This window comes from Canis lupus, chromosome 25 (assembly GCF_011100685.1).
Source record: "Canis lupus familiaris isolate Mischka breed German Shepherd chromosome 25, alternate assembly UU_Cfam_GSD_1.0, whole genome shotgun sequence".
NCBI classification, from domain to species: domain Eukaryota; kingdom Metazoa; phylum Chordata; class Mammalia; order Carnivora; family Canidae; genus Canis; species Canis lupus.
This window is the reverse complement of record NC_049246.1, coordinates 50,992,060-51,018,220: the sequence shown is the minus strand read 5'-3', so window position 1 is coordinate 51,018,220 and position 26,161 is coordinate 50,992,060. Positions and strand designations below refer to the sequence as shown.

At 57.8% G+C, this 26,161-nt stretch overlaps 1 protein-coding gene and 1 long non-coding RNA gene across 2 annotated transcripts; one reads left to right on the top strand and one right to left on the bottom strand.

Annotated features, from left to right (window-relative positions):
- Nucleotides 1-4,050: 4,050 nt before the first annotated feature.
- Nucleotides 4,051-6,807, bottom strand: LOC119865876. Its single transcript, XR_005378297.1, has 3 exons — nucleotides 5,831-6,807; nucleotides 4,768-5,572; nucleotides 4,051-4,453 (listed from the first exon to the last, which is right to left on the bottom strand). It is a non-coding gene; the product is annotated as an uncharacterized LOC119865876 (long non-coding RNA).
- A 21-nt stretch (nucleotides 6,808-6,828) lies between these two features.
- LOC102152258 (collagen alpha-1(I) chain-like) lies at nucleotides 6,829-21,567 on the top strand. The gene is made up of 8 exons (XM_038573038.1): nucleotides 6,829-7,132; nucleotides 14,218-14,509; nucleotides 14,573-15,155; nucleotides 15,237-15,823; nucleotides 15,927-16,479; nucleotides 17,107-17,259; nucleotides 20,147-20,407; nucleotides 20,824-21,567. The coding sequence occupies exons 1-8, from the start codon at nucleotides 6,829-6,831 to the stop codon at nucleotides 21,565-21,567; spliced, it is 3,477 nt and encodes a 1,158-aa protein (XP_038428966.1).
- The last annotated feature ends 4,594 nt before the right edge of the window (nucleotides 21,568-26,161 follow it).

Genomic DNA, 26,161 nt, shown 5'->3' with positions numbered 1-26,161 from the left:
CCAAGATGTCCAAACTGTCAGGCCCAAGGTGTCCAAACCGTCTCTTCGAAGAGGGCTTGTCCGGGCTGGGGTTCCTGCGAGGCCGTGGCGCCCCCCGTGTTACTGCCCGACCCCGGGGTCCCGGGATCGAGTCCCACGTCGGGGTCCCTGCAGGGAGCCTGCTTCTCCCTCTGCTTTTCCCCCTGCTCACGTGCTCACTTTCTCTCTCTCTCTCTTAAATAAATAAATAAAATTAAAAAGGGAAAAAAAAGAACCTAGGCCTTGGCCCGTGAAGGCTGTACCGCCAGGGCTCAGCGTGCGCCCTCCGTGGGCTTCCCCACGTGTATTCCTCTGTCCCCACGGCCCGAAGCTCCAGCCCACACGGGCCGCCTTCCTGCCCTCCCAGTTCTGTTTTTGTCTTTTATACGTTTCGCCCCAGAACCTGGAGCAGGTGGGGCCGGGTGCTTCCTGCCGCGGGGCACTGGGCGTGCAGGTCAGGCTGCGCCTCCGTGCGTGATGCTGAGCGGAGGCGGTTGTCGTGACGGCCGGTCACCCCTTCTTTCCCTCCGCGTCGTAGAGGGCAGGAGGGGAGCCCTGGACAGGTGAATGGAACGGCTGTTGATGTCATTTGAACCAGGGCATGTGCTGCATAAAGGGTCCCGGGTCTTCTGGCCCAAAGCGGGGAAGGGAGCCCCACGGGGAGAGGCGACTACCCAGGGCCCCCGAGTGAGGGGCAGCTGCAGGACGGAGGCCAGCTCTCCACTGGCCTTAGCGGGTGGCCCCCTGCCCCGGCCACCTGGCCGGCCTCTGCTCCCTGAATCTCTCTCTCCTGCAACCCTGACCCCGACTTCCTGTCCCTGTGCCTCTGGGCGGAGGGGATGGGGCACGAGGGCACAGGGCAGAGACCAAAAGCCCAGGTGGGAAGTGGGGTCCTGGGCATTCTAGAGCCCGGGATAGCGAGCGGGCCCTCGGTGTGCCCCGTCCCCGTCCTTCACAGCCCTTAACTGAGCCGGTCTCTGACTCCCCTGGAGGACAGTCTGCTGTTACTCTCTGTTTACAGATGAGGGAACTGAGGCACGGAGCGGGTCACCCGCCTGGACCCACCTACGGGGCCACTGGGCCACTGTGTGCCCTGCCCTTGGCCCCAGGGGGGCGCGCAGAGGAAGAAAGCTTCCGGCCTCCCTGAGGTAGGTGGGCTGCCCGGCCCCAGCTGGGATCGCCCAGGGGGTGGGCAGGTCCTGGGCGACCGACGCGGGGGGTGGGGGGGCTGAGCCAGGCAGAGCCACCCCTGGGGCAGGTGGGGCCTGCTGCGGCTTGTGGCTCACGCTCAGCGCTGCCCTGTCACTCCTGGGTGCGTTCTGGGTCCCACCTCTTTTTCTCCTTGTTCCCAGAATGTGGCTCAGACCCCGAGGTCGCTAGGGTCCCCTTCTGGGCTGACCTGGCCGAGGGCCTTGCTCCCTCAGGGCCCGGGAGGCCCCGCGTCCCCCCAGCCCTTGCACCCGGGGCAGGGTGCCTGCAGGGCCCCCAGGAGGCCTGAGTCCCTGGGGAAACCGAGGCTCAGGGCGGTCACCTCCCTCCGGCTCCTGGTGAAGTTTGGCCCCGTCCCCGTCCCCGTCCGCGTCCCCGGCACTTGCGCTGGCCTCCTGGCTCCCTCACGCATCCTCTCGAATAACCAATGAGAGAGAAACTGATCCCCAAACTCCTTCCTCCAAGGTCAGTCCCTCTTCTGCCAAGATCTAAGAAAAGATTTAATCGCAGCCACTTCCGCCGCCAGCTGCAGTCTTGCGGTGTCACCTCCTGCCCTCCGCGTGCCGCCTTTCCCGGGCTGGGGCCGATCACTCTGTATGAGCCCATACACCCGCGGGGTAGGAAACGGGCAGGAGGTTTGTTCACACCTGAGCGGAATAGAAGCCAGACCCCTGTGCAAACGCAGCCGCCTGAGCAGGACGCGGAGGGGGGGTGGGGGGTGGGGGTGGGGGAGGGGGGCTGGCGCACACAGAAATCACCCTGGGGGGGACAGGCGCCTCCATCGCCGTTGGGATTCAAGGCCCTCCTAGGAGGCCCGGGCCGGGGGTTTCTCAGAGCTCCCCAGGGGGTCCTAAATGCAGTCATGAGCTCGGCCCCCCCCAGGGCTGCCCCCCCCCCCCCCCCCGGGGATCACGGCAGTCAGGGCTCAGGGGACAATCAGCTCGGCTGGTCTGGGCAGATAGGGGTTGCAGCGGGGTACCCGTGGCCACTCGGGGTCCTCGGGAGCGCGGGAAGCTTCCTCAGGCTCCGAGGAGCGTGTGGAGCCCTATGGCCTGGGCCGCCCCCGACGGCCACCAACCACAGCACCGTGAGTTCTCAGGGTTCACGGCGAGGGTGGCTGGGGTGTCTGCGAAGTCACACAGGCTTCCGCGCACCCGCCTCTGTCCCAGGTGCTGAGGGCTACGCCGGCGGAGGCAAGTGTTCGCAGGCGTGGCCGGGTCAAGGCCACTGAGGGTCACGGCTCCTCGTGGGAGGGAGGCCCCGGGGAAGCAGACGCACACGGAGGAGGGGCAGACGACGCTGTGGCCCTGTCGCCTCGCGGGGGCCTTCACGACGGAGGCGGGCGGCCAGCAGCTGGTGTAGTTCCAGACCCGAGAGGCAAGGGCCCCCCGGGGCCTCTGGAGGGACCCTGCCGCCCCCCGATGTCTGCGTCTGAAGCCACCGGCCGGGGCTAGCTGTGTTGCCACCCCAGGAGGCAGCCCCCTGACTCGGGCGTGGCCGCCCTCGGCGCTCAGAGCCCTCACGGTGCCGTTTACGGCCTCCTCCTTCTCTGGCGGTTTTCAAGATTTAGTTATTTATTTTCCAAAACCTCTCAAAGCTCGGGCCTTCTCTCCAATAAACGGCCAGACACGCGGTCGCGTCGGCTGAGCACAGGCGGATACTGCGATGCTGTGGATGCGGGTCCCTGATCTTTCAGCAACGTCAGAAATGCTTCCTCCTGCTGGTTTTTTTTTTTTTAAGATGTTATTTATTTATTCATGAGAGACACAGAGAGGCAGGGACACAGGCAGAGGGAGAAGCAGGCTCCCTGCAGGGAGCCCGATGCGGGACTCGATTCCAGGACCCCAGGGTCACACCCTGAGCCAGAGGCAGATGCTCAACTGCTGAGCCACCCGGGGATCCCTTTTTTTTTGCTTTTTGACCTTTAACTCTGCTGCTGGTTGATGTTGTCACATTCAAGTTCCAGATTTTTTTATACGATATTCATTCATTCATTCATTCATTCATTCATTCATTCATTCACGGGAGACACAGAGAGAGGCAGGGACACAGGCAGAGGGAGAAGCAGGCTCCCTTCAGGGAGCCCGATGTGGGACTTGATCCCGGGACCCCAGGGTCACGCCCCGGGCCAATGTCAGGCACTAAACCCCTGAGCCACCCGGGGATCCCCTGAGTTCCAGGTTTTGACGTGGCACCTCTGCTGGGCTTGTCCTTCACAGCTTCTGGATTCTTCGTGCTCCAGAAAAATTTTCCACCCTCACCACCTGGTCACTGGCCCAGAGCCCTGCTTCCTAACACCGTCCTGCTTGGGGATTCAGATTTCGGGAGGACAGTAACATGCAGTCCGGGAGCACCGGGTGAGAAAATCTTGGTGATTAACATTCTCTTGGAAAATTACCCACTTTTCTTAGATTGTCACATTTTATATAAATATTCAAAGTATTTGTTTCTGTAGCTCTATCTTCTCGTCTTCAAATAACAAATCCTTTTTTTCTTCTAAGTCTAAATTGTGCTTATCATTTTTTTTATTTTTTTTATTTTTATTTTTATTTGTTTTTTTTTTTTTGCTTATCATTTTTTAAAAAAGATTTTTATTTATTTATCTGAGAGAGGGAGAGCACAGAGGGTGAGAGCACAGACTCCCCGCTGAGCAGCGAGCCCGACGCGGGACTGGATCCCAGGACCCCGAGATCACGACCTGAGCTGAAGGCAGATACCCCCCCACCCCCTGCCTTATTTCTTAAACTGTAAGTGATGGATTTATGTTGGGGCGTTCTCTCTCAGTAGAGCGTTTGCTGTGACCCCATTTTCCCTACTGTGGTGATAGAGACCGTCTCCTTCATCTCCAACTAGAGTGCGGCTTCACCTTTACTTCCTCCTTTAACCAAATACATTTTTAATTTCCAAGGTGCTGAGCATTTTGTCCTTGGGGCGACGCTCTGCTTTCTGTTACCTTGGACTCCGAAGATGATCTGTGGGATTTCTTTTTTGAATAATTTACTGATATTGGGGGGGTAGGGCTCAAGGCCTGATAACGATTATGTCAATGTTCCCGGGCTTTGGTGAGGGTCCGGCACGTATGGGAGGTCCCCCCAGGAACCTCGCTGGCACACCAAGGTGGGTAGCACAGAGCCCACGCCGCGCATCCACTTCAGGTGGGCAGGGCCAAGGGCCACGGTTGGAGGGCGAACCCTCAGCTGCTCAAGGATGCTCGTGGTCCTGGAGGCTGTAGGGTGGGGGCCATACTGGAGCCTGGAGTCCTCCATGGAGCGACCAAAGCCGTCCGCAGCCATGGCAATCCACGAGGGGTGCTCTGAAGGGGGGCGCCAGGGAAACCCACCTGCACCTGCACCTGCACCCTGCCCTCTCCTCCCACCTTCCGATCTCCCGCTGGACCCTCCCATGGGTGGGAACCAGCCCACAACCCAGAGAGGTCAGAGGCTGACCAGGGAAGAGGGGCCAGGCCCTCAGGGAGTCCACCCTGCAGACCCCGGGCCCTGCTAGAGGGGGGATGTCTACGCCCCCCGCGCCCGCCTTCACCGTAAGTCCTTGAGGAAGCACTTGTCTTCAGGTGTCAGCCCTGGGCAGCGTCTAGCCACCTGCTGCACATCCTCCGCACGTGGAACCCCCAGGCCGCCTCTAGTCCCCAGCCCGTTCCCCCAGACTCATGTGCAGGCGGACAGCAGACTCCATCCCGCTGTTACTGCGGATGAACGCTCAGTCTGCTCCTGCCCATCCTAACCCGGCTTAGGGTGGGCAGTGGGAGCGACCCTAACAAACAGCACCCCAAGGATACAGAGAGGGACAGCCCTTCCCACACCCAGACCCAGCTCAGAACTTGTGGGGTGGCTGTGAATGCACAGAGGAGGGAAAACCATGGAGCGGGGGGTCCGGAGGGGACTCTGGTTGACCTTGAAGGACCCAGCGACTTCCTTCTGGTCCGGTCCCAGAGAGAGCCCCCGGGAGCCGCTGCTCGGTGGACACGGCCCCCCACATGGGCTCTGGCCGCAGCCCAGCCTCCCAGCTGCCAGCGGCTGCCAGCCAGACACTGAGTCAGCACCTGGCGGGCGGGCAGAGCCAGCAGAGCCGTCCACACGCAGTGCAGATCCCCGCTGGGCCCCCCGGCCAGAAGCTCAGAGGCCCAATTTCGTTGGGGCCTTGCCACTTCCCCACCGCACCCTGCTCTGTCCCACCCGCGGTTCCAGGTTCCCGCGCCTGAGACCCGGTGATGCCTCTGTCCTGAGGTCACATCGATCCTTCATCAGGTGGCATGCGACGTCGGTCCTACCTCCTGGGTGATTCAGCAGCGAAGCGGGACTAGGCATTGCTACGGCGCAGGCGTGTCCTTACAAATACAGATCCCTGGGCCTCATCCCAGGCCTCGGGCCCTCCGGGGGTGGGTGGGGGGGCTGGGTGCTGCTAACCAGAGCTTCCACGCAGTAAAGCCTGGACTGGGCGCCAGAACCTGCTTCCCACCCTCCCCCAGGGGCTGCCTCACGGCCGTGGCTCTGGCCCCTGAGAAGTTCCTGGAATCCTGGAGAGAGTTTCAGCCAAGGGGCCGACTGGGACCCTGGACCCCCGGGGCATTTGCAAGTCTCCTCACCTCGGTTTCCTCGTGGGCAAAATGGGGTTGATAATTGTGCTTCCCTGTGCAAGGGAGCATGAGCGAACCGAGCTCAGATATTTAAAAGTAAGCAGCGTGCGAATGCTGCACCCTGATGCAGGGGCTGGGAGCGCCTGGGTTCCTGGTGCGGGCCCGAGCTCTGCGCCTGCCGCCCCGCTGTGTTCCCACACGCCAGCCTCGGCTGCCCGCCCGTCCCCCGGGTGGACAGTCCCAGGCCCCAGGACTCGGTCTGTGGTCACTGCACACGCTGGGCCAGGGCCGGCCCTCGTGGGCCTCCTTCCACTGCACCCAGGCCAGCGGCTGCTGCTCAGTCACCACCGCATCTCCGCCCACAGGGTGGCCCAGGTTCCCGAATGCGCTGCACGCGGCCGGCCTGCCAGCCTGGGGGGCCTGCGCCCAGACAGCCTGCTGCTCGCTGCTGTTGGCTCCGTGTCGCTTGTCCCCAAACGCAAACGAGGGCATTGTCCCCACTTTAAACACGAGGACCTGAGACTCGTAGGGGATGGGACAGATGAGAAGTCAGGCCCCAGTGTTCCATCCGGTGGTGAAGGCAGGAAGGCTGCACGGAGGAGGCGGCGTCCTAGGGCTTTGGAGGGCTTTGGAGGGCTTTGGAGGGAGGGCGGGCGCCCTGGGCTGTAAGGAAAGGCTACAGGAGCTCAGGAGAAGGTGCGGCCGGCAGAGTGGGCAAGGCCGGCAGGGGCGCGGCTGGGCAGGCGCCCGGAGGGAACAGCCGAGGCCCAGGGGGCAGGGGAGCCCGGGGCCACGGGCCGCAGGTGCAGGTCGGGGAATCTGAGGCCACCCCGGGCCGGACCCGCAGGAGCCAGCGAGCGAAGCTGGGCGGGGAAGGGTCCTGCCGGGCCGGCGGGCTCCCGCGCTGCCTCGGAGCAAGGCCTCTTTCCCAGCCTGGCCTCAGTTTCCCTCCCGCGCCCCCGCGCCCGGGAGCCCCGCCCAGCGCAGCCCAGCCCAGCGGCCCGGGCATGCGCACACGGGTCCGCCGCTGCGCCGCCTCGGAGGCCACGCCCCGCGTTGCCATGGCAGCCGCGTCCCCCCGCGGCGCGCGGAGCGGCCTCGCGGCGGGGGTTGCCGGGGCAACGGGGGCGGGGCTTCAGGGGGCGGGGCTTGTGTCCCCGCCCCGGGCTGGCGGCGGACCGCGGGGGGTCTGGGGGCGCGGGCCCGGGGTTCGAGGCCTGCAGCATCTCCCGACCTGCGCCTTCCCCCCAGACGCCACCCCCGAGCCCGGGGCTCCCATGTGGGCGGTGGCAGCTGCCCCAGCACTGCCCGGTTGTCACTTCTTTTCAGGAAACCTGTCCTGTCCCTTTGCCTATTTTTTATTATTATTACTATTATTATTATTCTCTGGTGTTCTGCGAGTTTGGTTTTATTTTTCCTATTGGGGATCATGTTGATTTCTCACTGAGCGTTTCTATCTGCAGTTCTGGAATATTCTTTTTTTTTTTTTTAGTTCTGGAAAATTCTAAGCCAATATTTATTCAAATACTGTTTCAATGTCCATCCCTCCTCCCGGAATTTCACGCGTCTTTCCCAAGCACAGGCCACAGGCTTCCCCCTGGCTTCCCGCCTCCCCCCGGGACCCCACCGCCCCTCCTGGGCTTTTCTGCTGTATGCTGACCTCACCTAGACCTCCCTCCCGAACCCCAGCCGGGAGCCTTGTGGCTTGCTTTCTTTTTTCCATCTCTGCTCAGACCCGGGGACACGGCAGGTGTCATCCTGGTGCTCCCAGAGCTCTCCCAACTGACCGGAACCTCCTTCTCCACTTTATTCTCCAGGTCCCCTCTGCACCTGCCAAACTGCTGTCCAGACATCACAATCCCTGCTCATCCCAAGTGGCTTGACTTGGCTGCAGCCAACACCACCGTTTTGAATTTCCTCCTGGCTGGTGGCACTTAGCTGGTGTATCTTTTTTGTTTGCAAGCTTGATTTTGTGGATTTTGAATTTTGTGATATATTTTTCCACAATTTATTTTTATTAAGTTAAACCATTTGAAATTACCATTTTTTGTAGGTCAAAAATAGTTGAACGTTGGCAATTTCATGACTTAACCTAACATTTGGAGTAGCTGGGGGGGAGGGGGCTCTTCCCAGATTCTTTAGCCGTACAAAAGTCTACAGCTCTGATAGGATTTAAAATTTTTAAATTTTTATTAAAACAGTTTTTTCAAAGATTTTATTTATTTATTCATGAGAGACACATAGAGAGAGGCAGAGACACAGGCAGAGGGATAAGCAGGCTCCATGCAGGGAGCCCGACGTGGGACTCAATCCCAGGTCTCCAGGATCACAGCCCGGGCCCAAGGAGGCGTTAAACCACTGAGCCACCTGGGCTGCCCAAAATTTTTAAATTTTTAATGTAGTATTTACCATGTTGTAAATTCAGAATGGTACAAAAAGAAAGCATAAAAATGAAAATGGGTCTTAATTTCTGCTCTTAGAGCCATTGAAACAAAAACATATACCTATATAGGATTAGAAAATTCAAACTGTACATAAAGAAAGACTATATATGTATTTTTTTTAATAGTGAAGGCATCCCCAGTCTTGGCAAACATGGTGTCCATTTATTCTGTGCTTCCTTTCAGGAAAACAAAGGCAGGGGTAGCTATTATGCACACTCTTCTGTGCCTCTTTTAAATAATTTAACAAACAATCTGGTGATCTTTGCACATCAGCACATAACTTTTGAGACTCATTGATTTTAGCAGCTTCAGAAAAATGCCCCCCTGGGGACGCCTGGGTGGCTCAGTCAGTGAAGCGTCTGCCTTCAGCTCAGGTCACGATCCGGGGTCCTGGGATGAGTCCCGAACCTGGCTCTCAGCTCAGCTGGGAGCCTGCTTCTCCTTCTCCCTCTGCCTGCCGCTTTGCTTACTTGTGCTCTCTCTGTCAAATAAGTAAATAAAACCTTAAAAAGAAAAGGGAAATCTCTCCCGTATATACCCCCAGTTCATCCAACCAGTGCTCATGGGGGAACACCTGGATGATCTCCAGGTTTTGGGCCAAAGTTTTGTGTGTAGAAACCACAAGCAAACGGGTAGCCAGTGGGCTTCCTGGATCAAGGAGGGGAGCACTCTGGGGGCACGTGGCTGCCTCAGTTGGTAGAGCACGCAACTCTTGGTCTCAGGGGGTGAACTTGGGCCCCGCATTAAAGACAATAGAAGCGGGGATCCCCAGGTGGCTCAGCGGTTTAACACCTGCCTTCAGCTCAGGCCGTGATCCCGTGATCCTGGGGTCCTGGGATCGAGTCCCACGTTGGGCTCCCGGCATGGACCCTGCTTCTCCCTCTGCCTGTGTCTCTGCCTCTCTCTCTCTCTCTCTCTGTGTCTCATGAATAAATAAGTCTTTAAACAAACAAACAAAAACAAACGATAGAAGCACTTTAAATGTGGAAACATTTTGACAAACCGCCCTGCAGAAAAGGAGTGCTTCTTGTCCTGGCCATTGCCACATCCTTTCCCCCAGCCCCGTCTCACTGGATATCACCACACACTCACATTTTTGACAATCTGATAAGTCAAAAAACAAACAAACAAAAAAAACAACCCTCACTATTTCACTCTGCATTCTTTTAACTGTGATGACCTTTGCTTATTGACCCCATTGTCCTTCTGTAAATTGTCCCTACATAGTATCTGGCCACTTCTCTGGTGGTCACTTGTATTTTTTGCTATTAGTTCACAAAGGCTTTTTTAGTTTTAGGAAATTCCCTTCATCTTCATATGTTCTGAAATATGTGTTAGCATGGAGTCTTTCAATTTCATTTATAATGTTGAGGCCACAAAGATGTTTGGTTTTCATATGGCCTATTGGGCTTCTTTGGTGCTTTCAGGCTGCGTGTCCTGATTTCTCCACCCCAAGATACTATGTCCAATCACACTTCATTTTACTTTCCTAAAGTTTCTTTCTTACTTTTTTTTTAATTTGTTTTTTACAATTAAATGTTAACTCCAACAGAAATTTCTCTTGATAATGTGTCCAGTGATAGCCAACTCTATGGATCTCCCATGGTGGCCTATGCCAGTTACGAAGTCATGTATTTTCCCCAAATTATTTGAAATGATACCATAAACATTGGATCTATTTCTTTTAAGACTTAGAATTTTAGAATTTCATAACATGTTTTAACATCTAATAGGGCAGACCTCCCCATTCGTCTCCTTTTAAACAAATTTCCTGATTAGTCTTACATGTTTGTTTTTCTTTTCTTTTTTTTTAAGATTTTATTTATTTATTCACAAGAGACAGAGAGAGAGAGAGGCAGAGACACAGGCAGAGGGAGAAGCAGGCTCATGCAGGGAGCCCAACGTGGGACTCGATCCCGGGACCCTGGGATCACGCCCTGGGCTGAGGGCAGGCGCTCAACCACTGAGTCGCCCAAGGATCCCCGCATGTTTGTTTTTCCATGTGAACTTTTACTGCTATTTTAATTAAGACTACATCAAATGTATACTTTTAATTTAGTAAAAACTGTACTTTTTACAATATCGCCTTTGTATTAACTTACCTTTTTTCAGCGGATTTTTAGTTTTTCTATAGAATTTCCTTACACATGAGAAATTTGCACATTTCTTATTGTTTCTGGGTGTTTATGTTTCTTAGTGCTATTGTGCTCAGACTCCTGCATTATAGGCTCCAACTGTTCCCTCTGCTTTACAGAAACTGCTGTCCTCTCAGTGATGGTGCTTCCTGCACACCCCTAACCCACTGCTTCCTGTGGCTCTTCACTCATCCCCCAGGTTTCCTAGGTAGACAATGACCTTATCCGCAAACAATGCTCATTTTGTTTCCTCCTTTCCAATATCTTTACCTTTCTTTCTCTCATTTGTCATTACTTCTGCATGGAACGGAGGTGACTGTGCATATCGCTCGTTGTCACGGGAGTCCTCTTGTGGTTCCTCCATGTGGCACATGGTCCACACAGGGCTCAGCGCGTGCCCAGCCCTGCTCTCCGCATGTCACCTGTGAGGTCCGTACTGCTCTTATCTCACCTGAGGACCTGCGACAGACATAGGGAGTGAATGAACTTGCCGGGAGTCGCACAGCCGATGGAGAGCGAAGCCCACAAGAATCAGAGTGTGGGTTGGAAGAAAATAGGGTGCAGGTGCAGGGCTACAACGTGAAGGATCTGGTTGTTGGCCCAGTCTCCTTGCTGGGGGGAGGGGCTGAATTCCACCTCATCATGGGAATGGGGAGTCAGGGAGTACACAACCAGAAAGGGTCGCAGAGGACAGAAGGACCAGCGTGCAGCTGCTAGGCATCCCAAAGTCAGAAAAATCTTAAGACTGAGAGGAGAAAATATTTGAAAAGCAATGGAGGTTAATTTTCCAAAATGAAAAAAAATAAACAACCTCAGAATGTAAGGCTCACAGGAAAATTCACCCCTTTAGAAAGTTCTAGAAGCATCTTTAAAGAAAGAACATGGAACGAGATCCCAGTGGACATGGGAGTTCTCAACAGCATACAAGACCGTGAAGTAAGTGTTTTTTTAAAAAATTGAAAGAAACAAACATTGCATCTAGGATTTTATATCCAGCCAAGTGGAAAATATAGTAAAAGTAATCTCAGGAATCTAAGAGAGCTCAGAATGTTTTTCACCCCAAAATCCACATTAAAAATTCTTTGTATTTCATAAACAACAGAAATGCAGGCGCAGCTTCAAGAAGCATGGAAAACAAGGATGATCAAGGTCCTTGGAATGAGTATTAATAATTTTAAACAAAAACAAGGACCAAAGAAAAGAAAAAGTATATCCACAATAACTCAGAACTATAATCCTAGACAACATCAGTGCCTGGGAGTAAAGAATACGTGGCCAGGCTGGAGAACTCGAATGTTAGGGAGGATGCATAATTACAGAGGGTACATAGGTTACGTGAAAACAGTATTAAATTCAAGGCAATCGCCATAAGAATAAAAATATGAATGAGGATAAACCAGCAGAAGAAGATTCACTATACTCAGTGCGAAATAGAAAAAAGTAAATACAGTAAATAAAATTTTGAATACGATGGAAAAACTCAGTCTCAATTTAACAGTAATTACTATAAATGTAAGTGGATTAAATTCCAATTAAAAGGAAGAAACCGGGCAGCCTGGGTGGCTCAGCAGTTGAGCACCTGCCTTCGGCCCAGGGCCTGATCCTAGAGACCCGGGATCGAGTCCCAGATCGGGCTCCCTGCATGGAGCCTGCTTGTGTCTCTGCCTCTCTGTCTCTCTGTTTCTCATGAATAAATAAATAAAATCTTAAAAAACAAAAAAGAGGTACAAACTGATTAGATTTAAAAATTCTAACAATGGGTAGCTTAAAAGAGAAACACTTAAAAAAAGATACGGAAAGTTTAGAATAAAAAGTTGGCAAAAGACATACCAGGCAAATATGAACTAAAGAAAACTGGATTGACATCTTAATATGTGACTCTCAGATTTAATACAAAAAAAACCCAAAAAACAAAAACAAAAACAAAAACAAGGAGAGAGGACATCCCATGCATACTGGTGAAATGGGCCACGGAATGATAATGCACACCCATCAGAATTATTGAATACCTAAGAATTTGCCTTAATGCCCGTCATGCAGCATCTGCCAGATTTCAACAATTGTAACAGGAGATTTTAATTTTAAAAATAATAATTTAATAGCTCAAGCGGACAAAAGCCTAGCAGAAATCTCCAAATCCGGATCAACGTAATTAATAATCTTGAACTATTAAATGTACACAGAACTCTATACCCGTCAAGCAGAGAAATGCAACCTCTTTGAGCGCATGTGGAGTATTCACAGATAGAGACCATGTGTTAGGACCTAAAGAAGCCTTAATAAATTTCTGAGGCGAATTCCCTGCCCTCTGGGCTGCTATGTTGGGTTTGTGCTTCCAGGTCCCCTTTACCCCATGTGTGAAGAGAGCACCCTAAATGGACCTGTCAGTGGGTGCCCCTCCACCCAGCTGCCTCTTGGGCCCAGCCAGAGGGAGCACTCCCAGATCCAGTGAGGCGGGAGCGTGAGGTCTGATCCCTCCGGTGGGTGCTGGGGCTGGCTGCATCCTCCCTGAGGCCTCTGCCCCTACCCGCAGCCGCTCCCTCTCCCCCCCACCTCCCTGCATCAGGCGACAATGTCAGCGCAGTGTCCCTCGGTCCTGTGGTTTTCCCCGCTCCTACCTACACGTTTGTAAACAGCCTCTTTATCAAACACTCCTCAAATTACCCGGTTGGAGTGTGCCATCCACTTCCTGCCAGGATCCTGACTCGACACAGACTTTGTTCTCAGACAATAATGCAATTAAACTGGAAAGTGGTAACAAAAATTGATAATAAAGAAAAATACTGAAGCAGGCAAGCAAGCAAGCAGGAAACACTATTGGAGAGTAAATAACGTTACGAAGTAAGGCAGGGGTTTGTAACCTATGAGGTTAAAAGGAGATCATCAGGGACGATAAGAAATATTTAGATCTGAATGATAATGAAAACATCCTCTGTCCCAATTTGTGAGGCCCAGTAAGGCAGTGCTGGAGAGGGAATTTTGCAGTTTAAATATATCCACCAGAAAATTAAATAGTTCAAAAATAAATGAGCCTAAGCACTTAGCTCAAAGCGGAGCAGCATATCAGATTCCAAGAATCAGGAAGGAAAGAAATAATAGACAAGTGCAGGGATAAGGGAAATAGAGGGAAAGATGAGACGACGAACAAAACTAAAAGTTGGTCCTTTGGAAATATCTAAAAAACATTAAAACAGAGAAAAATGCAAATAAAGTACGGAATAAAAAGGAGCAATAACTAGAGACGCGATTGATAAAGAAATGAATACACGCTGGTGATTTTGAAAGCTGGATGACATGGATTCCTAGAAACATGTAAAATTTGGCTCAAGAACTAGAGAACTCGACTAGATCAATAAATACGATGAAAATGGAAATGATGAAGCCCCCCCCTCCTTAGTTTTATTGTTTCTACCCAAAGTTTGGAAAAGCAATAATTTCTCTTTTACGCAGGTGGTTGCAGGAAATAGAAAAAGGGAAATTGTCCGGCGGGGCCGGGGGTGGGGGTGGGGGTGGGGGTGGGAGGGCTTGGGGGACAAGGGTGGGAGGGTGTGTCCTGCGCAGGGTGCATGTGTGTCTGCGTCCTTGTCGCCTTGGGGGCACATGCCCCAGGGATGCTGCACATGGAGGTGAAGCCCCCTCCCTCCTCGTCGTGTGAGGATTAGGCCAGTGACTAAATAAGGCCCCAGGGGCAGCGCCCGGCACCTGCTGGGCGCTGGGGGAGGCGGAGCCGCGGACGCGCAGAGGACAGGGGCTGGGCTGGAACCGGACCTGGGCGCCCCGCTTTCTCGGTGGCATGACGTCACCGCACCCACCGCAGTTCGGGTGGGTGAGCCGGCCGGGGGCTTCCTCGACGTCCCCCGGGGCGGACGGAGCTCCCTGGCAATGGAGATGCCAGTCGGCCCGGGGGCCCGGACAGCCTCTGCGGAGGCCGAGAAGGCGGGTTTGCCCGCGCGGGCCGGGGGCAGCGTGTCTCCGGGGACCAGGCTGCGGGCGGGCAGGACCCGGGGCCGCCGGGGGCGCGGGGGGGTCTCCGCCCAGGGCATGCCGGGAGCAGAGGCGGAGGCCGCGCGGGTTGCATCATCCCTGCGGGAGGAGCTGGGGATGCTCCGGTCCCTCTAGCGCTCGGACCCAGACTCTCCGCGCGCCGTTGAAAATTCACCTGTTACACCCAGATCGGGGGCCCCCGCCCCCCCGCTGCGGGAGCCCGCGGGCTTTGTCCCCCGCGCCCGGGCGCTTGTGCCGCGGGCCTCCCGGGGCTTGTGTGCGGGGGGCGGGGGGCAGGTGGGGGGCCCCGCCAGAGGGGTCGGGGGAGGCCGGCGCGGGATCCCCGCGGGCGCGGGTGGGCGGGGGTCCGGGCCCCCCAGGGCGCGCGGGGCTGCGCGTGGACGGGCCCGCGTGCGCGCCGAGGTCAGCTCCCCGGCCCCGGCGCCCCGGCTCGCCGGCCGCGGCGTCGGCGGTGATGTCACGGCTCAGCCCCGGCCCCCCGCCCCCTCCCCGTCCCCGAGGCGGCCGCGCGCCCGTCCCTCTCCCCGCGCGACGAACCAGCTGGCGGCTGGGGCTCGGGCGCCGCTTGCAGCCAACCAGCGCGGCGGGAGGGGCGCGGGGCGGGCCGGGCCGGGGGCGCGCAGCCCGTCACGCGGTGCCGCCGTCACAGCGCCCAGCGAGCCCCGGAGCCGCCGCCGCCGCAGCTCCGCGCTCGGGGACCCGCGCCCCGGCCAGTGCCCATGCGGGGCCGCCGCCAGTGACGCCGGAGAGGTAAGGGCCGCCCGGGCCGCGCCGCGCCCGCGCCCGCCCCCGCGCCCGCACCGGCCCCCGCGCCCGCGCCCGCACCTGCAGCGGCTCCGCGGCGGCCCCGGTGCGGAGCTCCCGGCCGGAGCGCGTCCTTGTCGCCGCCGAGGTGCGGGCGCCGCGCGCGCGGCCCCTTCCCCCGTTTCCTCCTCGCTTCCTCCCCGTTTCCTCCCTCGTTCCTCCCCCGTCCCCGAGGAGAACAATGGGGCAAATTCAGGGGTGTCCCCTGCGCCCCCGGCCCCGCGGGTCCCCGGGAAGGGCCGCGTCGCTGCGGCGCCGGCTCCCAGGGTCGCCGCCGGGGGCCTCTCCGGAGCCCCCTGCCTGGCTGCCGCGCCGACGCGGTCCTTCCCGGGGGCGGGGGGGCGGGCTAGGGCGCGGGGGGAGGGCGGTGCTGGGCCCGGGCGGCGCGGGCGGGGCGCGCGGGGGCTGCGGCGCGAGGCCGGCGGGGTGCGCACCGCGGGGACGGCCCTGCGGCGTCTCCCCGCGTCCCCGTGCGCGGGCTCAGGGCGGGCTGTCGGCGGCCGGGCCCGCGTCTACGCAGCCAGCGCCCGTAGCAGGTGCGGCCCGCGGCGGCGCGGAGACCCCGCCTCGCCCTGGAGGCTGCGGCTCGCGGGTCCCCCCGAGGGCGGCGGCGGGTCCGCGGGGCGGGGGCGGGGAGGGGCGGGGAGGGGCGGGGAGGGCGCGGGGAGGGCGCGCGGGGAATGCCAAGTCATGGGGCCTGCCGGGCGCGGGCCCGAGGCGCGCCCGCGGCCGCACAGCCCGGACCTTCCCCGACGGGCGGCGCTGCAGGCTGGAGGCCGGGCCGGGGCTGCGCTGCGGGTGCGAGGCCGCCGCCCGAGGTCGCGCCCGAGGCCGCCGGGACGGCGCGCACAGCCCCGCGCGGCACCGCTCCAGCCGCCCGCCGGCGGGGTCCGCGGGCCGGGGTGCACCTGCGGCGGCCATCTTGCAGGTGTGGTTGGCCGCGCGGCCCCGCGGGACAGGTGCGCAGCAGGTGCGGCGGCCGCGGCCGGGCGAGGGATGCTCCGCGGGCGGGGCTGCGGCGGACGCGGAGGGGGGCGGGGCGGGCGGGTCCGCAGAGGGCGCCGCGGGGCGCAGCCCGGCCCGCCCCGCGCCAGGCCCCCTGCAGGCGGCGGCCCCCCAGCCCGAGCCTCGGCGGGTGCGGAGGGAGGGCCCGCTGGACGCCCGCACACCGCCCTGCGCGGGCAGCCCCGAGGGCAGAGCCACCCTCCCCCTGCCTGTCCCCCTCCGGGGCTCCCCGGGGCGGCCTCCGCGGACCCGGCCGCCGAGTCCCGTGAAGCAGAGCAAGGGAGGCCTCCGTGGGTCCCGTGGGGGTGAGATGGGAGGGGGACGGGGCTGGGGGACAGAGATGGGGGCGGCGTGGCTTTGGGGGGCCGGGGAGGCGGCCCAGCGTGCACAGGCCGGGCGGGAGAGCTGGGCGTGGCCGGGAGAGGGGGTGCTCGGAGGGTCCTGGCGCCCCGGTTGGGGGCTGGGGGCCCACCAGCTTCGGGATCCACGCCCTGGCCCTTGGGAATCAGGACGCCGCCCTTCTCGCCACAGACCCCATACCTCTAAGAGCGGGGGGCGCACGGAGCAGCCACCCCTCGGCGGAGGGGGCGGGCGGGGGCGCTCAGCGCCTGGCTGCCCCCCTGCCCAGTCCCGAGGGCTCCCAGAGGACTGGGCCCCACCCGCGGTCACCCCACCGGGCGAGCATCTCAGGGCTCAGATGCTCGCTTGGGGCTGGACCACACCCGCCCCGCCCCGCCCCTGCAGCTTGGCTGGGGTGCCCAGCGCGGGTCTGCCCGTGAGCCGAGGGGCCCCCCACAGCAGGGCCGGGGCAGCGGGCAGGGCAAGGGGCGGGCGTGTAGGCGAGTGATCCGTCCCGCCTGGACCGTGAGGGGCCCGGCTCTGGGCGCCCCAGCCCCAGGCCTCGGACTCCGTGTGGGGCGCCCGAGGGGTGCAGGCCCTACTGAGCCCCAGCCTCCCCCGAAGCCCCCGGCCCCTCCGCAGCCCTTCCGGGGGCCTCTGTGGCCATGCCCCCACCCCCGGCCAGCTTCCCCCCTGCTTCCGGAACGTGAGCCCCTCAGGAGCCGGAGGCCTCCCTGGGGTGGATGGGGATTGACCTGCACCCGGGACTTAATCCCCTAATCCCGGCCTGCAGGCCCCGCCCACCCTCCCCCAGAAGCCAGAAGCCGAGGGGGGAAGCGCCCGCTGCTAGGTCTTGGGCTCCCGGGGCAGGGGGGGACTAGCCAGGACACCCCAACCCCCTGCCAGGCCTCCCGCCTCCTACACGGTCACACGCGCACCCGTACACGCTTACACTCCCAGGCTCACACGCTCGTCTGCGCATTCACACGTGTGCACTCACACCCACTCACACGCACACCCAGCCTCACCCTCTCACACGTTCGCACTGTTCCACAAGCAGCCTCACACCCCCACACTCGTAGAATCTCCCCCCCACAGCCCTCCCCACATACCCTCGTGGCTTCACGTACTCACACACTCACGTACTGCCTCTCACACACACACACACACACACACACACGCAGCCCTCACTCTCTGGAACATTCCGCCCAACCTCCACAGGCGGTCCCGGGACCCCCTCAGACGCCACCACCTTGAAGCCTGCTGCAAGCCCCCACTGTAGGTGGTGGGTCGGGGAAGGAAGTGAACATTACCGGGTGCAGACTTGGGAGGCCTCCTGGGGCGCCCGCAAGACCCCAGCCAGCAGGTGGTGCCCCGCATCTCAGCCCTGGAGGCGAAGGCTCCCTAGACCCCAGAGAGGGGTACCCTTCGTGCTTTCTGCCCACCTCTCTGGCACCACCCACCCCCACCCTGCTCCTTACCCCACCTCACTCCCCCACCCACCCCTCTACCCATCCTCAGCCACCCCCAACCTGCCCCCCACCCCACCTACCTGCACCCTACTCCTCCCCAGCCTCTCTCCCCCACCCTACCCCTCTGCCCATCCTCAGCCACCTCCAACCTGCCCCCCACCCCACCTACCTGCACCCTACTCCTCCCTAGCCTCTCTCCCCCACCCTACCCCTCTGCCCATCCTCAGCCACCCCCAAACTGCCCCCACCCCACCTACCTGCACCCTACTCCTCCCCAGCCTCTCTCCCCCACCCTACCCCTCTACCCATCCTCAGCCACCCCCAACCTGTCCCCCCACCCCACCTACCTGCACCCTACTCCTCCCCAGCCTCTCTCCCCCACCCCACCCCTCTACCCATCCTCAGCCACCCCCAACTTGCCCCCCCTCTACCCCACCTACCTACACCCTACTCCTCCCCAACTTCTCTCCCTCACCCCACCCCTCTACCTATCCTCATCCTGCCCCCCACGCCTCTACCCCCATCCCCACTCCTCACCTCGTCACCCCTCCAGCCCTGACCTACTCCCCCCCACCTCGCAGCTGCTCCCTACCTTACTCCTCTACCCCACATCCCCCCACCCCCACTTCCTCACCCTCACTCTTCCATCTCCCCTACCCAATCCTCTACCCTCACCGCCCCACCCACCGCCCCTACCTGCCCCTTCAGACCCCCACCCCGATCCTCATCCTCACCCACCCTAGTCAACACAGGGCCGCACACACCGTAGGTGCCCAGTAAATGCTATTTTCTTGTTGAGCCAGTTGCTGTGGTGCAAGTGGGCCGTTTCCCGTGGACCATTTCCCGCGGGGCGGAGAAGCAGCCACGCTGGCAGGATCAGGCCGTGTCTTCCTGTCTCCCGGTTAGGGCCCAGCGGTTCCGAGGCAGATGCCCCCTCGCTCTGGGCCTCCTATGCGGCTCCTGGAATGCAGCGCTAGGGAAGGGAAGGGGGCGGCCCAGCTGCTCCTGCGACCCCCCTCCCTTGGGTCCGCCCTCAGAGTGGGGCTGGTGGTTCCCAGGAGTGCCTTCAGGGGTGTCAGGAGTCCCGTCCCCGCTCTCCTGTCTCGGCCCTGCAAGTAGAGCTCAGTTTCCTTCCCCAGCTGCCATCAGCTCGGCCAGGATGGTGAAGGGCAGGGCAGGGCATCGGTGCCCGAGGCCTGTGGGTCATGGGGACCCGGCTTCTGGGGGCCGTTGTGGGGCTGGGGCAGCGGGGGGACTCAGCTGCTCTGTGTCATCTGGTCCCCGTTCTTCACCTGCCTCTGAGGCCGGGGCCACAGCATGGCCGTGGGTCCCCGGTGCCCGGCAGGTGCGGGGTGAGCAGGGGTGCGGTCGCCGGGTCCAGACGGGAGGAGGACACTCAGGCAGGACATTCCTCAGTAGCCTTCCATTTCCCCGGCTCTCAACCATACTCTCTTTTCTGCCGAGTCCCGTCCTTCCTGGTGACTTGTCGAGCCCACCTCCCTCCCGCCTGCCCGCCGCTCCCCCATCCCCTGCCTGGGGACTCTGTGTGTTGAACCCCGGAGCTGCTCCTTCCTTGGCTCCTGTCTTGTGTGACTTCCTGAGAAGGGTGACGAGCCCTTGCTGTGGTTGTGTCTGCTCTGTCCTCGTGCCGGCTGCAGGGTGTCCCGGCGGCTCCCCGTCCCCATGAACACTCCCCTCTGAGCACGAGGCACCAGCATCACGACCTGCTGCGTCCACCTGCTTATGAGCGACGTCCCCCCCTTTTGCTTTTCTGTTTCCTTCCCAGACTTGCTGCATTGGTCGTCTTGCCTTGTTCTTGTTTCTTTCTCTCCTGTGTTGTGTCCTATTTTCCGGGCGACTTGGGGCTTCATTTTCGAGTTCCTTTTGGGATCGTGTATTTCAGCACTTGTGTTTCCACGTCTGACAGCTCCTTCTTCCTCGTCTCTAACGGTTCCCATTTCACAGCATCCTGTTCTTGTTTCAGGGATGTATTGCCTTCTCGAAACATTCTGAGTCTACTCGTGGACGGTTTTTTGCTTGTTCGCTTGTTTTTGCTTCCTCCTGGTTTAGTCTGGTCTTGAGTGTTGAAGCAGCTTTATCCTCCTCTGGTGTGTGCGGAAGGCCTTGGGGCCTGTTCACGTTGGGGAGGCCCACGGGGCAGTAGAGGCGCTGCTGCCGGATTCCGACCGGAGCCCGGGATGGGGGGTGCGGGCGTCCATCGGCAGGCAGGCCTGGCTTCCGGTCTGGGAGCTGGGCGCGCGAGGCCCCGTCCCCCTCGGCAGCATGCGGGGTGCCAGCGCCCGTACCGAAGCACTCACTCCTGCCAGGCTGTGGAGAGGAAGCTTCCGCTGCTCGCCTGGGGGTGTTGGCAGCCACCGCTCTGTGGGCTGGCACGGGGTGCAGGCCCCACTGCTCCTCGCGGCCGTTCTGCGGACAGACTGACCCCGCGACCTCCCCAGCCTCGCGTCCTGCCGCTGCGCCCCGCTGGCTCCGCGAGCCCCCGAGTCCGGACGCCCCGAGCTTCCTGCGGTTGTGGGGGCCCCCTCTGGCATCCGCTGCCCCTGCCCTCTAGGAAGGTCACTCGGGCCTGAGGCCCTGGGGACGCCTTGGCCCCGCCCTGCACACTGAGGTGACTCCCGGCGCACTGTGGACCCTGGCAGCACCTGGCCGTCCCCCCGCCATCCCCCCACCGTCCCCCCGCCCACGGGCCTCCCGCCTTCTGAGGGGCCCCGGCGCGGCCGGCTCGGACTCTGATCCCGTGAGCCTGACACTAGGAAAGACGGGCTGGGTTTCCTCAGACTTCGGGGAAGGCCGCCGTCCGGGGCCGCGGCGCCCGTGGGGCAGGGCTGGCCCTGGGGCTGGGCTCGGCCCGTCGCAGGCCGCCCTCCCCACCGTCTGTCCACGGGCTCGTCCTCGTGCTCCCCGCCCACGCTCCGGGCTCCGCGACGTGGGAGCTACGCCAGGCGCCCGCGGTCCCTGAGGGCTGGGCCCACCCGTGTCTGCGCTGCCCGGCCCTCGCGGGGCCGCAGCCCGTCTTCCCCGAGTGGCCGGGCCCGGCCCGTGGCTCCGTGGTCCTTGCCACCGGTCACGTCCTCGCCGCGCACGGCCCTGGCGCCCGGCCCCTCACCCTCTGCCCCTGTGGGGGACGCGGCCCGGGGACGGCGCCCGCGGAGGGTCGGCAGGACAGGCCTCCGGCTCAGGGCCTCCCGGGCAGCTCCGCAGGCGCTCCTCGGGCCCGGCGGCCTCCCTGCCTCTGTCCTCCTCCTCGCCTGGCCTCGAGGCTGGCCATCGGGCCTCGCCAGGCCCTGCCCGGCGGTGGCAGCCTCGGCGGCACCTGCGGCCTGAGACTCCGCCCCCGAAGGACCACGTCCCACTTTCCCGTGTCCCCAAGCTTCTCCCCCAGCTCTGTGGAGGGGGGCTGGCCCTCCTGCCGCTCTCCAGCACGCGGCGTGGCCGAGCAGCGAGCCCCAGCCAGTGACCCCTGCGCCCCCTGCCACAGGCAGGCCTGGCTCCCTCCCCTGCCAGGTCACTCATCACTCTGATGCTTGCTCTCCTTCGTGGCAAGACTTCTTGAAATAAGTCAAATCTTTGAAAAATGCTATCATGTGACAGGACCCTCGGAAAAGCATCCAGAGTATAAAAGGCCTCCCCAAGCGGCCTTGTTTCAGAAATAAAGCGTTTTCCAACATGCACCCGGGACGTTGGCGCTTAGGGCGACCGCTCCCCTAACCCTCACGGGGGGAGGAGGGGCTGTGTCGTGACCCCACCTCGCAGGCTTGGTGGGGGCCCACGTCGGGGCCGCGGACCGCCAGCGCCTCAGAGCCCTGAGCTGACCCGGAGGCGCCCGCCACCCGGACTCCGGCGTCCAGCGTGCTCAGGATGCCATCCCTGACCCCGAGGCTCCGGGCAGCTCCCTCGTGAGCGTGAGGCCCTGTGTGGGCCGCAGCCCCCGCATGCATCCGCCTGCTTCTTGCTGGACGGTCCAAGTGACCTTTGCTGTTGTCAGATTCCCAGGAGCTGTGGCTCTGCCTTGCTCGCTGCCACTTCGGGACAGCCACCGTGTGACTAGGCCACCGTTGTCCCTCTCCGGACAGTGGACAGTCGGCTCTCCATCTCCTCCCACCTCCCTGCCTTTTCTCTTTTCTGCGGCAGGTACTGCAGTGTCTGGGGACGTTTCTCCTGTGATCCCGGGTGGGTCTAGTTGAACCCCTGGTGGTCTCAGAGTCTGCAGCTTTTCTGGGCAGCTCCGGATTGTTTCCACGGCGCCCGTGCTAGTGAGCTGCTCCCAAGTGGACCGTGCTGTTCCCGCTGCTCTATCCTTACGACATTCCCTGTTGCCACATGTTTTCATGTTGTGACCTGATGAAAATGTTTCTTTTTTTTAAAAGATTTTATTTATTCACGAGAGACACAGAGAGAGGCAGAGACACAGGTAGAGGGAGAAGCAGCTCCCTGCGGGGAGCCCGATGCAGGACTCGATCCCAGGACCCCCGGGGTCATGCCCTGAGCCACCTGGGTGTTCCTGGATATGGTTTTTTTTTTTTTTTTTAAAGATTTTATCTATTTATTAGAGAGAGAGAGAGACAGAGAGAGAATGAGCCCTTGCACACAAGCAGGGGAGACGCAGAGGGAGAGAGACAAGCAGCATCCCTGCTGAGCGCAGAGCCTGACCTGTGGCCTGATCCCATGACCCTGAGATGACCTGAGCCAAAGTCAGACTCCTAACTGATTGAGCCACCCAGGCGCCCCTAATGGACATGGTTTTGAGCCGCACTTTCTTGATTACCATTGTGGTTGACTGTCTTGTCGTATAAATTGCCTGTTTATACTTTTTTTTGCCATTTTTTTGCATTCTTTTTGTTTGATTTATGTGTGTTCTTCACGTGTCCTGTGCGGGAACCTTTGTCAGCAGATGTGCTGCAAAGCTCTCCAGGTGGGTGAGCTTCTCTTCACCCACTAGCGGTGCCTTGATGTCTGGCCTTCCCTTTTGGTGCCTTCTGGGGCCTGAATCCTCGAAGGAGAACATGGAGGTACCACTTTTCTTCATTTTCTTCCAAACCTGAGGTTCACGTTTGGGTCTTGAGTCTGCACGGCATTTGGTTTGGTGCAGAAAGGAATCTAATTTTGTATTTTTCCACGTGGCTAGCCAGTTGTCTTTGTCTGGTCTGCTGTAGCAGAATAGCACGGACTGGGGGCTTGTAAACAACAGACACTGGTTTCTCACAGTTCTGAGGCTGGGAGTCCAGGATCGGGGTGCCGGCAGGGCCAGGTTCTGGTGAGAGCCCACTTCTAGGTTGCAGGTGGCCCACTCCTCATCGTAGAGAGGAAGCAAGGTCTCTTGGGATCTTTGTAAGGGCACGAATGCGATTCATGAGATCATCTAAGCCTAACCGTGTCCCACTGCCCCCCCTTCCTAATCCCAGCCCGTTAGGGGGTTGGGTTAGGAATGTGGGGACCAGACATTCAGTCCCTAACCAGTTTTCTCAGCAGCACAACTTCAGTGTTCCTTCTCCTTCCCACTGACCTGCAAAGCCCCCCTTGTCCTCTCTCAGAAGGGCTGTGTTTGTGCAAGTCTGTTTCTGGGTCCCTCCTGTTACACTGGTGGTGACTTACCTTGTCCCGGGCACCCCATCTTAATTACAGAACTTTACATTGTCTTTTATTTTTTTATTTTTTTTACATTAAGTCTTTTAAAAAATTTTTATTTAAATGCAAAGAATTAACATATGACAATGCATTATTGGTTTCAGAGGCAGAGGTCAGTGATCCATTGGTCTTATATCACACCCAGTGCTCATCCCATCACGTGTGCTCCTAATGCCCAGTGACCCAGTCCCCCCACCCACCCAGTGACCCTGTCCCCCCCACTTCCCCTCCAGTGACCCTGTCCCCCCCCACCCGGTGACCCTGTCCCCCCCCACCTCCCCTCCAGTGATCCTCAGTTCATTTCCTATGATTAAGGGTCTCTTAGGGTTTGTCTCCCTCTCTGATTTCGTCGTGTTTTATTTTTTCCTCTCTCTCCCTATGATCCTCTGTTTTGTTTCTTAAATTCCACAAATGAGTGAGATCATATGATAATTATCTTGATTCCAGGAGGACATGTTGTCTTCTACCCTCCTGTGCTTCTTTAAGTGGGTCACTGGTATTCATAGCATCTCTTCCAAAAAAATTTTTAGCAGCCATTTGTCCACTTTCACAAAAAATCTGGTTGAGATTTCACTTCAAATTACATTGAATTTTTGACTCATATGAGTGAAAATAAACATTTTTAAGATGTTGAAATTTTTCCATGAATAGGTTACAGTTCATTTATTTAGGTTTTCTATAATATTTTTGTGAAGGCTAAAAATTTCCTAATAAAAGTTATATGCATCTTCATCTTTTGTGACATTTATTACTGTAAAGATTACTACATACTTTGGATTATTTTTTATTTTTATTTATTTATTTAAAGAATTTTATTCATTTGGGGGAGAGAGAGGGAGTGCACATGAGTGGTGGAGGAGAGGCAGGGGGAGAGAGAGAAGCAGACTCCTCGCTGAGCAGTGAGCCTAGTCGGGGCTGAAGGCAGATGCTTAACCATCTGAGCCACCCAGGCACCTCTTTGGATTATTATTTTTTTTAAAAATATACTGTAAAAAATATATATTTTAACTATTTATCTCTAGTGCATTCCAACTTTGTGGTACCTTCCCACTAATTCAAATAATTTGTCTGTGGATGCTCTTGATTTCTGTGTAGATAAGCAAATAGTCTGCAAATGATGACATTTTGGGTTTCTTCATTTCCAATCCATATTTTGTCATAGTTGTTTCTTTTTCCTGCCTTATCACTCTGGCTAGCACCACCACTCCAATGTGAAGTGGTGACAGGCAACCTAAACCTGTTTCTGAATTTAAAGGAAATGTTCCTAATATTTTACGGTCAAAAGTGTGATATTTGGGTAGGTTTTTAGTAGGCGGCTATTATGAGATTAAAGAAGATTTCTTATATTTCTCATATTACTAGGAGTTTTATCATAAACACATTTTGAAAATTATTAAATGCTTTTTTAGCACCTCTCGAGGACCTCGGTGGCTTTTTCTCTTTAATCTGGTATGTGGTGAATTATATTAATATATGTCCTTATATTAAACAATATATATATACTATCATATCAGTATTCTTGGAATAAGCCTAGTGCATTATCCTTTTTATTTGCTCCTGGGCCTTCCTGCTAATGTTTTGAACTTTTATATCTATATTCATCAGTGAGATCAGTCTCTGATCCTCATTTCTCAATTTTTTTTGTCTAATTTGATGCCACGGTCATAACCTTTTCTCCTGTCTCCCTCTTTTTCTTGTTCTCTTAAAAAGAGTTTTTATACGATTGCAATTATCGAGGTTTTTTTTTAATGTATGTTAGGGCTCACTTGTAAAAAGTGTCTGAGTCTGCTGATTGTTTTTGGTAAGTAGAATTTATACTATTGAATCAACTTATTTAATTGTAAGAAAATTCAGGTTCTCACTGACTAATTTTTCTCCTGGTTATAGGTCATCTTTTCCTGCTTCTTCGCATGCGTAGTAATTTTTTAAAAAAAGGTTATTTATTTATTTGGGAGAGGGAGAGAGAGAGAGAATGCAAGGAGAGGCAAGGAAAAGGGAGAGGGAGAAGCAGGCTCCCTGCTGAACACAGAGCCCGATGCGGGGCTCGATCCCAGGACCCTGAGATCATGACCTGAGCCGAAGGCAGATGCTCAACCAACTGAGCCACTCAGATGCCCCAGTTTTATTGTTGCTGTTGTGTTCTAGACATTTCTACATTGTGGAGTGTCTGAATTATACTTCCATCCTAGAAAGCATGTTGGGCTTTGTTTTGTCAGGTAGTAAATTACTTGAGATAACTCGAGCCTTGGAGACCTGATTTTAAGCTTTCCTAGAGTTACTCTAGAGTAGATGTCACAGGGATAGTTAAGCCCATTACCCAACTATAATTTCTTTGGGGTATCTACTGGATGTCTGGAGCAGAGGGGTCAAGGGGACTATTATGACTGATTAATGTGCAGATAACCTTCTTATTTTATGTGAGCTTTGGGAATCCCTGTGTTTTCTTTGCCTGGACTAGATGGGGATGTACTAGTCCTCTACAAAGACTCA